Raw genomic sequence first — 13,398 nt, forward strand, 5'->3', positions numbered from 1 at the left:
ACAGCAGACGTACATCACCTGGGCACGCTATAAGATCCGGCAACGCAGACACTGGTGTACTTTAGCTGAGCACACCTGAAACATCTGGCAGCCAGGGTGGTGCGCTCCCAAACCTGGCATGTCCGTTAGCACAGCAGATGTGCATCACCTGGGCACATCTGGCATACTGTAGCTGGCCAGACCTGGACTGCCCAGGAACCTGGCAGGTACTCTCTACATGGAATGCACAGCAGCTGTCAAGTAGCTAAATGAAACTTTCGGAGTTATCTGACCACACTGAAGTTTGCATCGATAAGCCAAGTTTGTTACCTAGCAATACTAAAACCCCCTCTGCAGCGGAGAGGGGCTCTCCATCCTTGTACCAGGTGAGCTTCGGGGGCGGGATGGCATTCGTGTCACAGTACAGGGAAGCCGGGCTGTTGACTGTCACCCCCCGGTGCTCCGTCACCTTTCCGTCCTGGTCTTCCTCCTGGTAGCGGATCTGGAAGGCTGTGCTGGGATTTCCCTGCCTCTGGAACAGGGGGGGCACTGAAAGACAGCAAGCAGCAGCAATCAACGCACGCTGGGGAAAAGACCCAACAGACCCATGGGCAGCCAGCAGGGGCAAGCAGATCCAGGGTGGAGCGATTAGCCAAACTGACAGCTTAGCCGTGGGAAGTATTCCTCGCCCAGTCCCCCGAAAAGCACTCTCTGGACACACAGGTGGCTGCATACTGGGAAGGGGTAGGGGCTGCCTGTTGCCATTCTAGATCCCCTGGGATTCTCACCCCATTTCCGCTCCCTTTGTGCCTCTCCCAGCTGAGGTCAGAATCTGGCCCCAAACGAATGCTACTTGGGCCCTTTGGGCTCCACTTGAACATGGGATCTCACTGCATTGTGGGTGAAATAACACTTCCACAGTGACCATTCCCTGCCCCCCTCCTCTACTGCTCCACATCCTGCATTCCAGGGGCTCAGCCCCCTTCCGCCTTCCGCTCCCAGACTCTCATTTGCAGCTCTGCGCCCAGTGACTCCGGGAGAGAGACTCGCCTTGAATCTGCACGCTGAAGTCCTTATCGTCTTCGCCCACCGGGTTGGTGGCGATGCAGGTGTAGCGCCCCGAATCCGAGACACGGGCGGGTCTGATCTGGAGAAGCTGCCCCTCGCTGAGAACCTGGAGATGGCTGTCACTCTCCAAGACCTGGCGAGGAGACACCCAGAACAAGAATGTGGGGGAGGAGGAGGAGGAGGAGTTAAACCTTTCTCATGGCGATTACATGCCAGGATCGAAGCCTTGAAAACAGCCACAGGAAAATACAGAATCCAGACCCCAAGCCTTACAAATGATGCCTTCCCCTCCCAGCCATCTGGAAACAGCTCTTTATGCACCAATAGATACCTGGCTATTAATCTTCAGAGGGTTTCATTGCCTTAAATAAGCACATTATTTCATGAGAATCAGTGTAAAGATCATGAATCTGAATGAAAACAGATCACGGAGTAAAGAATTACCTTTCCCTGCCTGCCCTCATGGCAGAAATGGCTGGAGGCAGCCCTGGAGAGAGAGCACAGCCTCTCCGGGACCAGGGCTACCCGGGGGCGGGGGCAAGTAGGGCAATTTGCCCCAGGCCCCGCAGGGGCCCCCACGAGAGTTTTTTGGGGCCCCTGGAGCGGGGCCCTTCACTCGCTCCGGGGCCCCCGGAAAACTCTCGTGGGTCCCGGGTTTTCAGTGGCAATTCGGTGGCGGGGGACCCAGGCCCCCTGAATCCTCTGGGCAGCCCTGTCAGGGACCAATAAGGGAGCTTTTTTGGTTGTATTTCTAGGCATCATTAGGCAACTGACCGTGCCCAACCGCTGTGCAGCTCCCTGCTCTAACAGGGGTTGGCCAGGTGGTCATTGTCTGCCGTCTCCTTTGGACTCCAGAAGCCTGATCAAATGAGAACAGCTGCCCAGGATGAAAGAGGCCCGTCATGACAGACTATGGGGAACTCTCCAGCCTTCCCCACTGCAGTGCCATTGATCCTGGCCCACTGAAGTCCATTGTTCCCCCCGTTTTGGCTCTGCCTTTGGAAGGCTCCAGTCTCTTTAGAAATGGTTATGAGTTTACACTAGCGACACTGGCGGTTTCCTGCCTTTTCTTTAGCAACCTCACCTGCCCATCCTTGTACCACTGTATGGTCGGCTCGGGCACAGCCCAGGACTCGCACTCCAGCGTCAGAGTGCTGTTGACCTTGGTTTTCACCTCCTTCACGGCAAATTCCCCCAAAGCATGATCTTTGGCAATCCGAGGAGGAACTAGGAGCCACGACACATGAATACAATCAGGACAAGAGAACCATCTCTCACGGCACCTGCCCTTTGGTCTAGCCACACGGGCACCGCGACGCTGGGATGCCAGCTGACAGCTCACACCTAGGCCTCACTAAGCACTGACAAATGCATAGCTGGAAACCAGTCTGGCTCACCCGTGTGCTAGTATTGTTTAAATAGATATTAGAGTTATGAGAATGTGTTCAGACTTTATGAAATGCTTGTAGGATGCTGCGTGTATTAATCTGACTTAGAACATCTGTACCCCATGTTCGAAGGTGATATTGACGTATTTGCTCTGTGACTATAGAAGTGTTTGCTCTAAAACTGTAACCCCCCAACCAGTCAGGAGAGAAACATTCCCCAGCGTGAAACACTAGTGACAGAAGAGCTGTCATCTCCTCTCCAACAAAAGAAGGTCCATAGACACCAGACTACCTATTGTGAAACAGCAGGGGATAAAAGACTGTTGATTGTTCCCCCCTCACCCATGAAGAGGAGACAAAACACTGATCCCATCAGCTCGAGCTCTGGGGGAAAGGGAATAAAAATCCCTGTCAAGAAGAAATTGTTATCCCTATGCTGCTTGGATTTCAGGGAGAGGGCAAGACTTCTAAGCATAAGCCAAACAGACGGGGATCTCTTGCTTGGGTTACCCCTAAAGGACATATAGAGCTTGCACATTACAGCAGCTTCCAAGACTAACTCATTTGTGGGTGTATATTTACCTGCTTTAACCTTGTAAATAGCTCATGTCTTTTTCCTAGTGAATAAACCTTTAGTTAGTTTATATAGGATTGACTACAAGCATTGTCTTTGGCGAGAGTTCTAGGGTGCACTCAACCAGGGGTAAGCAACGGGTCCTTGGGACTGGGAGTAACCTGAATATTGTGATTTTTAGTCTAAGGGACCATCTATCACAAAGGGAAGCTTGCCTGGGTGACAAGATAGATCAAAGTACCCAAGGGGACTGTCTGTGACTCCATGGTTAGGCTGTTTTAGTGCCTGGGGAGTTTACATTTGATGCTTGGTTGGTGAAATCTAATTATAGAACATACAACCAGGCTGCGCTTTGTGTCCTGGCTTGCAAAAGTCTGCCCTGAGGTTGGTACTCACGTTTGTGAGCTACTCTAGACAGCCTGACCGGCACATTCCTGTGCTGTAGGCGTGCACAGCGACAGCCAGCCAGTGAAGCATGCCAAGGAGAACCCTGACTCAAGGAGCACAAGGCAAAGCAAATACAAGTCAGTGCAAGACAAACCCACCGCTCCGCTGCCAGGAGGGAGGGCTCTTCAGAAGGGATTGGAAAGCAGATAGAGCCTGCTGCAGCACATGGGGTGGGCGATACCTTGAGTGGGAGCAGGAGACAAAGGGAGTGACCAGGAGGGAAGGGTGGGCATTGCTACGGGACATACATAGCCCTCTCTCAGTGCATAGGTAACGTTGATCCAGCTCAGGCAGGACATACCCCCAAGAGCAGCAGGAGAAGGACACACAGAGAGCTTGAGCAAAGGGCATCTAGGGCACGATCCCTTCTTGGGCCAAAATGTTCCGATCATAAAAGCTGCGGATCCGTCCGGCACATGGGACATGCATGTAACAGAAGGAAAAGAAGCAGCCGTGGGACAGGTCTGAGCAGCAGTCGGCAGTAATAATGGAAACATGGGGCCTTGGCAAAGCGATTTAGAGAGGGGCTTCGTACATACCAAGGACCCTCACTTCATAGCTCTTCACAGCCTCCCCGAGCTCATTGGTGACGATGCAGGTGTACCTGCCAGCATCCGCTTCCTGGGCATTCAGAATCTGAAGCCCCCGGCCACCTGGTCAGGGAAAAGGACTCTCCATGATGGCGCCTACGGCAGCCCTTAGTCACACCGTTAAGAAATAAGCAGGTGAATCATCCCGACTAGCAATCCCTGGTTATAACACAATACAGCGCAGGGTATGAAAAGAGCAGATATGCCCCAGGAATTGTGGCTGCCTGTCCACACACGGCATGAGCAGCAGCAAAGCACTTTCCTCAAAGGGCCCCACTGACATGCCTCTAGTCTGAGCTGCAAAGGTCACGTCTGCAGCACGGCTTCCAGGCCTATGAAATCACTGGTGTCTCGCTGGCACAGCTCCAGCAGGCATCAGCTGAGATGATGGGTTTGGGAATGTCAGCACCCATCCAGTAAGAACACGGTCCAAGACCTCATCCCCCATCCAGGCCAGAGAACCCTGGTCACACGATCGCCCTGGACCAGACACAGATGCGAAAGGCTCCATATCCAGTCCCTAGTCCGTGTGACCAATCAGGAAGCAGTTATATGAAGTCAACGATGATTCTGAGCAACCACATTCACTGAAATTGATACGTTACCAGGGAGCAACCGGACGTTTGTGGAAGCTTGGAAAGGAACCTCGTCCTTCAGCCAGGTGATGGTGGGGGAAGGGTAGGCCAGGGCCTCACAGGGCAGGGATACTGGGTTATCGATCACTACGGTAACATCGTCTGTGGCACCCTTGTGGCTTGCCCCAGGAAACGTGGGACTAACTATGGGAAAACAGAGATCGTTTTGGAATGGAGAGAGAGAATGTATCCAATGTCCATCACAGCTGATGCTTTCCACCACTTCTCTCGGCCCACCACAGAGTGTGCAGCGCTCAGCTCCTCCGGCTGACAGCGGGCCGAGCAAGGACTAAATCACCCGGTGCAAACAGAACCTCAAGCACTGATATCTAAAGAAACTCTGGGGCCGGTTCTACTTCGCCCAGTACCAGTGGAAGGGAAATAAGGCCTAGACCACAATGGCCAGGGAAACCGTACCAATGGCCACGGTTAAACACACTCATTGCTAACATGGCTTCATCGGAAACGTGGATATGACCATTCCCCTGGCACAACAAATTGCTCAAAGGCCCTGGCCCTGCAGGGTGCTGGGAACTTCTTGCTAAAAGGTAGGTGCCCTCACTGCACAGTGAACTCAGTAGGAGCTGAGAGCGCTCAGGACCGCCCTGGATTAGACCCTGAAGTCATACGAAGGAACATCTTAGTGGTTTTGAATTCCATTCCCCCGGTCAAATCTGAGAACGCCCATGGCTCTGTACTTACCTAGAACACTTAGCAGATAGTGTTTGGTTTGATCAGCCACGGCATTGGAGGCCACGCAGGAGTAGCGGCCAGCGCTGGAAAGGCTGGTTTGGTTTATCTGCAAGACAGATCCGTCTGGGGATATGTAATAGGCATCTCTGCTAAGCAAAGGGCTGCCATCTTTTAACCAAGTGATCTCCGGCTTGGGATTGCCTGCATGGTGAAAGGGAAAAGAGGTAAAAAAAAAAGCACGACTCGGCCTTTGCTGAAGTTGGTCTCACGTACGCTCAGCTGTGCTGGAGTGAGCCAGACCAGACCTGGAGCACAGTTCTGAACTGTTCTCTCTCCATCCACGCTAGGGTTTAAGAAGAGAGCCTCAGCAGCTGGCAGAGAGGGCTGGATAAGCCACAAGAACAATGGGGATAAACTGGCCCCGTGTAAATTCAGGCTGGGAGGTTTCCAACCATCGGAGCAGTGAAATTCTGGGACAGCCTCCCAGTAGGAGTAGTGGGGACAAACAACTGAGCTAGTTTTAAAATGGGGCTTGATAAGTGTACGAATGGGATTGTATGACGCAGATAGGAGGGACTGGACTGATCCAGGAGGTCTCTTCCAGACCTACATATGGCCAAGAGGTTTCACTATGATGAGGCAGGATCTCCCATCTCTACCCTACCCCGGTATCAAAGTTTCATCCTGATAAATGGTACCCAAGTGCCATATTCTGTCTCTTGCCCTGGAATAGAGGGATCAGCTCCCTGAAGAGTTAATGAACATGCATCTTCCCGTTTGTTACCAGAGGAAAGAAGAAAAAAGTGTGGCAGCAGGATGGTGGCTCTATCCAGGCATTTCCAATGCAGCCAGCTTTGCAGGACATGGGAGCCCAGGATAAAGGCAAGTTATTTTCCCTAATGGGAAAAAGGACTCAAATGCGCATGGATGGCTAAGTCGCTTAAAAAGAGCCTACCCCTTGCTTAGATGCAGGGCAGCAAAATGATAATTTATTCCATTTGGGTGAGCCACCACCGTGGTATCTGCGCCTCGTCCAGAGAAATAAAAACTGTCCCAAATGGGCACAGAGGGGGCAGGGATAAAGCAGCAATTTATCACCTATCCTCCAGGAAAGAAATCCGAAGGGAAATCTAGCCCCCCTGCTCTGCTCTGACGGCTAGCAAAGACAGGCTGTCCTGCAGCATCAGCTAGAACAAGGTCGGCAGCAAATGTTCTCCCCACCCCACAATCCAAATCCCGCTCCAGATCGCCAGGAGTCCAGGCTAGGGACCAGCAGCTCCTCAGCTGATCTCCGATGTCACGCCAGCACATATCCGAATCGAAGCCCAGGGGTGCCTCACAGGCAGAGCTCTCGGCTAGTCACTCTGCATTGGGCCATGAAGAACTCGCTTGGGCTTTCTAGAGATGGGGGAAGGGAGGGATGTGTGGAGGAGGCTGCCCTGAAAACGCAGGCAACTCTCATTTCAGGTCTGTAGCAAGGCGGTCTGGTTCCCCGCGGCCCCGGAGAGGGACGAACCTCTCTGGACACCAAGGTGGGCGGAGCCAGCGAATCCTGCGCCCGTCCCTCAGAGGTCAAGGTGCAGGACAGGAAGTATAAAAGCCCGACTCCAGAGCTCACTTGGAACACAGCACCGGAGAGGCCAGACGCATGTGGTGTAACTCCCTGTTGGGAGACCACTGCAATCGGCGGCCGACCGGAGAACTGGCCAGACCAGCCAGTGCCTGATGCTAGCCCAAGCCCTGAGACGCTGCCAAGCCTGCTGCTTGCCAGTTACCCTGAGGAGCTGCCAAGCCAACCGTGCGCCAGTTACCCCGAGGAGCCCATGGTGTGTGACCCCTTGGAGGACGCTGTCTGGACCCAGGTACCTCTAGAGGGGGAGGTAGGAAGTAGCCCGGGGGCAGCCGACCCTAGTCTGGCTGTGACACACCCAGAGCCAATGTCAGTGGGTTGCGACCAGGATCCCCACTGACTCAGCAGCGGGTCTTCTGCCGCTGCTAGGGCCCCAGGCTGGGATGCAGTGGAGTGGGTGGGCCTGCGTCCCCCCTGCCACCCACCTTGCGGGTGGCCGTCTCCCCCTCTCCCCAGCCGCTCAGAGCCAGGAGCCTGGGGTTTGCTGTTCAACTGTTTGCTCAGCCCCTGCCTGAGGGCCTGAGCCACTGACTGTGTGCTGCCCCGCCTGACCCAGGGCCTGGGCCTGCTAATATTGAACTGTTTGCTCAGCCCTGCTTGAGGGCCTGAGCTAGTGACTGTTTGCCCCGCAGCCAGGCTAGTTCCCCGACACACCTGACAGAAGCAGCGAGGCGATCTGGTTCCCCGCCGCCCCGGAGAGGGACGAGCCCTGGCTGAACCGTCCTACGAAGTCCCTTTAGTGATGTCAGTTGAAAGCCACACACTTTTCCGTTAGGAGTAATTAATGTAAATGGGACAGACCCACCTCACGCAGAGGCCAGGTGGGTATTTTTTTTTAATCCTCTGTATTATGGTAGAGCCCATGGCCCCCGATCCAGATTGAGGTGTCATTGCAGTAGGTGCAGTGCAAACACATCATAAGAGACAGTCCCCCACCCCCAAAGAGCTTACAGTGTAATCAGACAAAAGGTGGCAGGGTCACAGGGAGGGGAAGCAACTTGCCCAAGGTCACGCAGCAAGTCAGTGGCAGAGGTAGGAATAGAAGCCAGGTCTCCTGTGTCCCAGTCCTCTCCACTAGGCCACACAAACCCTGTTATCCCGTCTTTACATCTCGATTACCGACCCACAGCACTACAGTTAAAACCGCCTCTTGCTTTTCCCAGCCGGGACCTGCGACACTCACCTGCGGCTATGCAGGACCAGCTGACCGACCGACCCTCAGGCACTTGAACTCTGTCTTCCTCACCCGCGTTCTCGATGCTGGGAGGAACTAGAAAGCCAAAGAGAGAGAGGGGAAGACAGGATGATTCTCTCGCCAGGAGTCCGACCGCACCAAAAGAGACAAGAAACCACTTTCTAGCCACCTAGAGCAAAGGATTGGGGGATTGTCGTACATGAAGGGCCATATCCCAAGGGCTTGTGTGAGTGTAGCACTTACCTCCTCTACGTCAGAGAATCCCCATTAGAAACCTTGCAGCAGGCAGAGCATAACAAAGGGGACAGAGGAAATGGTGACAGGTCCCCAAGCAATAACTCCGGTATCTACAGTGCTTCTGACCCGGTGCTTCATCCTTACCTAGGACCTCCACACTGAAATCCTTCCTAGCTTCCCCAGCTACATTGCTAGCTACGCAGGAATAGAGGCCTCCGTCTTGGGCTCGCATGCGCGTTAGCCTCAGAATCCATCCACCTGGAAATAAAGGGAAAAGCCACGGTGGCAAAGAACAAAGAAACGGCATTCCCAGTGACGACACCCTGGTCCAGGGCTTCTGCCCTGTCTTAGCACGTCTCTGACATCACCTGAGCTGGCCTGTCACAGCTCTCTCATTCACTCATCAGGGCACGCTCCTCAGGTCTACAAGGACACATGGGGGTCTATATAGTGTTCTCTCCACCACTCTCAGAGTACAGCCAACTAGGAGTGTCCACTAACCCCAGCAGGGACTCCCTCCAATCATGGCATCCTCTCGTGTGCGCTTTCCTCACAAGTAGCTCCTCAGACCACACAGAGGGCAGGTCTCCCCTACAAATACAACCCAGGGTCTCTCTCCGTATAACTTCAGTCTCCACAGCCATTAGGCACTGACTACTGGGTTGGGATGGCAGGGCAGGCCAGTGACGGCCAGTAACAGATTACCACCCTCTGGGAGCAAGAAGGGAGTAGGGAAGAGACCGTCTCTCTCCAAGTCACAATTCCCTCCTCACGCTGCTCCCAGGGCAGTGCGCCGACACGCTGCTCCTTAGGGTTTGTCTTTGCCAGGGAACATGCAGCGTTTACAACGAGAGAGCGACCCCAGCAGGAAGCCCTAGCGGAGACAAGCCAGGAGTTAGTGGAGCTGCCTGAGGTAATGCTGAGTGTGGGGGGGGGAGGGGACTAGGGGTTATTCCGACCGGCCACACTGAGCCAAAGCGAGCACTTGCCAGATCTCCACTAGGGTAGCTGTCTTCTCAGAAAGCACGCACCCTTCGCTCCTCGTGGGGACGTAGCCTTCATGAGGACAACTGGTCATTGGACAAGTCAGACAATCTCGCTCCCAGGGGTGAAATTAACAGAAAATCCTGTCACTGCTGAATGAGCCCGGCAGCTAAAACCCGGTGCACCAGTTCGAACGCTGAGTGGTAATTAGACCTCCCTCCCTCCCCACCTTCTCCCTCCACCCCTGGTATCTCCGGTGCTTTCCAGGGAAAAGCTGCTAACTCTCTGGCAGAGATGTCAGAGGATGCTTGGAAGCATTAAGAGCATCCACAGAGGCCCCTGTCACTTCCATTCACAAACCACATATTTGCTTTTATTTCTTAAAGACATTTTCAGTGGGATCCTGCCCAACCCCAAGTGACTCCCAGAGACACTAGCTGAGTGAGCCAAGAACCCCCAGCCTGGCAGCAACCTACAGGCTCCCAACTCTGGAGTGTGATTGTCTAAGGGCTTGTCTATGTAGGGAAATTGACCAAAATCACTATGGTGGAATAAGCTATTCACCAATGGCTATTCCGGGGTAGCTCCCTATGTTATTCCATGAGCTATCCCAATGGCTATTCCGGGGTAGCTCCCTATGTTATTCCATGAGCTATCCCAGAGCAGCCATTGCACCATAGCTCTTCTGGTCAATTTCCCCATAGCCAAACCCTGAGTTCCAAGGTTGCCAGCCAGCCAGAATAAACCTCCCAGCAATGATCACTCACCTGACAACAGGCGTGTGTGCTCGCTGGGGATGATGGGCGAGTTCTCCCAGGACCAGCTGACCGCTGGGGGCGGGGTGCCCGAGGCCTCACAGATCAGAGTTAGGGCGCCATGCAAAGAGACAGTGACATTGGTCACTGACCCTGCTCCCCTAATGAGCTCCGGGGGAACTAGAGAGACAAAGGGATGATCTTTCATTTACAAAGCAGTCTCCACGGAAGCAGGAAAATAAGCAAATGGGGGCCCTAGGAAATCCAGCTTATCCCTGCCTTCAAACTATGTACCCATGTTCAAAACAGGGGCACAAGGAGGTAACCCAGAAAATATGCCTGCCTCCATGGTGCCTTCAGGACCCAGATCTGTGCCACAGAGCAGCTCACTGTGAATGTAGCTGTCAATCTATCTGCACATCCAAATGTGAGTTTACAGGGGTGACAAGTGCACACACAGGCAGGCAGGTGACCCAACTCCCCGGAGCAACTCGACTGGTTGAAAGCTTGGTCCACACAGTCCAGGGAAAGCAGATGACTTTGGCTTCTTGTCGCTCACCCCATCATTTAACCCCCCTGCCATTAGCTGCTGGGGTGGCCATTGCAGTAACAATGCCTAGAGCTTACACAGAACTTTTCACCTTGGCTAATATTATCTCATCCTCACACCTAATGCTCTATCACGTGCATGGTGGAACTTCCCAGTGCATCACCTTTCTCCTGACCCCCGCTCTCAGACACCTCCCTCCCAAGGTCCCAGAAACAACAGCAGAGCTGCTGCCCGCATCCTTACCATGCACAGCAAGATCAAATGTCCTCTCCACCTGTCCAACTGCATTCGCTGCTAGGCACGTGTAGCGGCCTGCATGGGTGACCTGCGCCCTCTGAATATGCAGCTTCCACCCCTGGTCCCGAAGAAGAAGCGCTTCCCCATTCACCACAGGCTGCCCATCTTTCATCCATGTGACTGTTGGCTGCGGTGATCCCCCGGCTTCACATTCTAGTGTAATCTCACCAGCCTTGGCCACGGAAATCTTCTTTGGGGCTTCGCCGCTGCCTTTGATCACTGGCAGAACTGCAGGTGAGAAGAGCACAAGGCAGAGACACTGCACCGACCTGTTGGGATTCAACTCCTTCTGGGTCTTCTGCAAGAGGACATTAACTGCAGCAAGCGATTGGTCTGGACCAGCAAAGGATAGTTATAAGCCATGCCGAGTACTAAGGCAATCCAGACTCTGGGGTAGGGTTCACTGACCACCAGCTGTCTTTAAATACTCAAAACCACAGAGTTACTTCGGACCAGTGGCTCCCAAAGATTGCCCAGCTGAGCCCACACTGGCTGCTTGCCAGGAACCCAAGGGCAGCGCCTAGTTTTGCAGATCATAGCAGGGAGGTGTAGATTGCAGAGACCATAGGTCCAGCATACCAAGTCTGACCTGGCCACTTGAATCAAGATGGAGCACGGCATGGCTGGGACATGGAGTCTCTGAGGGCCACATCTTGGCAGTAGAAATGAGAGAAGCTCTATGCTCCATTCAGCCACTCACGCTCCCCAAAACCACTAACAACGACTCACTTACACAGGAGCTCTTATTGTTATTCTCCACTCAGAGATTCGATTCCCTGTAGTATAAAACCTCACTCCTCCCGCAGCACCTCTCCAACTCACCGTCCACCTCCAGCCAGAGCTCCCTTCTGCTGCTGCCAGCCACGTTGCTGCACTCACAGGTGTAAGATCCCTCATCTGCCATCTGCACCTTCCCAATGTACAGCAACCTCCCTCCTGCGGAGATACGTTCGGGGCGCCCGAGCTCCATGGCAAGGGGTGTACCTGAATGATGGGGGGGGGAAGAAAACACGTCACCCCTGAGACTCCGGGCAGCACTAGCTCCCAGGCACACTGTCCTACAGAGGGTCCAATGATGGTTACACTGAAGAGCCTTCTCCTCCCCATGGAGACAAACCCGTGATTGCTTCTGAGCCAGATGCAGCCTTTCCAAAAGGGGCAACTTCTCCTCCTAGACACGAAGGAGCCGCAGGAGCAAGCCAACACAAGTCTAAGTAGGTTTAAATCAATGTGGATCCTCGGCTTTGAAATCCAGCCTGGGGCCTTCTAGCCCAGTGGCTCAGAACCATGCTGTCTAGCTGGCTGGACTAACACTGCGGAGCTGGTAGCCCTGCTAGGTGACATCTGCTTGGGGAGGAGCAAAGATATTAGCACAGCCCTACCGTCTTTCTCCCAGGTGAGGGTGGGGAAAGGGATCCCACTGCACTCGCAGGACAGGCTGACGGACTGTCCCTCCATCACAGACAGGGCAGCAGGCTCTTCCGAGGAGAACGAGGGGGGAACTGCACAAGACAAAAGAAGGGTATAACTGAGTGCAGGGGACATCAGACATGCGACAGAAGCAGTGGTATGTGATGCTAGCTAGCATCCCAGAGGACTTAGCTCTGTTTGCTACTCTCTGGCTTACAGGAGGTGGGTTTGGCCAAAGGAAAACAACGAGAAACACGTGACCCCTGCCTATTGCCCCGACGGGGAACCAACCTGCCCAGCATCACAAACCTTTAATCGCAAGTGCCACTGTCAGTCACACAGACTTGCAATTTTGATCCATGTGGAAAGAATAATTTCAACTTTCCAGCTATTAAAAACCAGCAGTATTCTCAATCATACAACTCTCCTACGGCACGACAGTATAGAGTGCGTACTGTGCCAGCCATGGGGTTAAAGAACATTCAGACTGGCCAGCCACACTATTATAGACAGGGCAGGCAGCATTGCCTAGCACTAAGGTAGCCTGACACTTCCCATTATAAGACGCTGTTTTCAGTTGCTTAAAACTTTGCCAAACTTCAACCATTTGGGCTGGAATTTTCCATGCCAGGTGTTTGCCCCCAGCTGATTATTATTAATCATTATTACTACTGGTAATTTTAGCCAAAATGGCTTAGCTGTCTACAAAGCTATGGAAAAATGTTGCACAGCCAGCCTTAATTTTGGCATTTCCTAACTTTTGAGTGCTTGACTTTGCAATTGTAATAAGATTCTTTCAGCGTAGTTTGGTGCGTGTGAAATATCTATTTTAGGTAGTAATAACGGACCACAGACATCTAAAATAAAAAAAAAGCAACTCAACCATGTGCCAGTGAGATAATCCAGCTTCAGAAAGGTTAGTGTAAGGTTATGCATGCAAATGCGTTTGAGGAACTGCACATGAGG

The 13,398-nt window shown here is 53.2% G+C and overlaps 1 protein-coding gene across 1 annotated transcript in view; it reads right to left on the reverse strand.

The window, feature by feature from the left end:
* The window catches only part of HMCN2 (hemicentin 2), a 113,984-nt gene that overhangs the window by 34,592 nt on the left and 65,994 nt on the right, over positions 1–13,398 (reverse strand). The window contains exons 43-54 of the mRNA XM_054007963.1: positions 12,405–12,524; positions 11,845–12,006; positions 10,969–11,250; positions 10,188–10,355; positions 8,581–8,694; positions 8,188–8,274; positions 5,384–5,575; positions 4,652–4,825; positions 3,996–4,109; positions 2,132–2,274; positions 1,030–1,180; positions 310–528 (exon numbers count right to left, since the gene is read on the reverse strand). Coding sequence (XP_053863938.1) covers positions 310–528; positions 1,030–1,180; positions 2,132–2,274; positions 3,996–4,109; positions 4,652–4,825; positions 5,384–5,575; positions 8,188–8,274; positions 8,581–8,694; positions 10,188–10,355; positions 10,969–11,250; positions 11,845–12,006; positions 12,405–12,524 — 1,926 coding nt within the window. The remainder of the gene's footprint in view (positions 1–309; positions 529–1,029; positions 1,181–2,131; positions 2,275–3,995; positions 4,110–4,651; positions 4,826–5,383; positions 5,576–8,187; positions 8,275–8,580; positions 8,695–10,187; positions 10,356–10,968; positions 11,251–11,844; positions 12,007–12,404; positions 12,525–13,398) is intronic.

The sequence above is a fragment of the Malaclemys terrapin genome, chromosome 17 (assembly GCF_027887155.1).
Source record: "Malaclemys terrapin pileata isolate rMalTer1 chromosome 17, rMalTer1.hap1, whole genome shotgun sequence".
NCBI classification, from domain to species: Eukaryota; Metazoa; Chordata; order Testudines; family Emydidae; genus Malaclemys; species Malaclemys terrapin.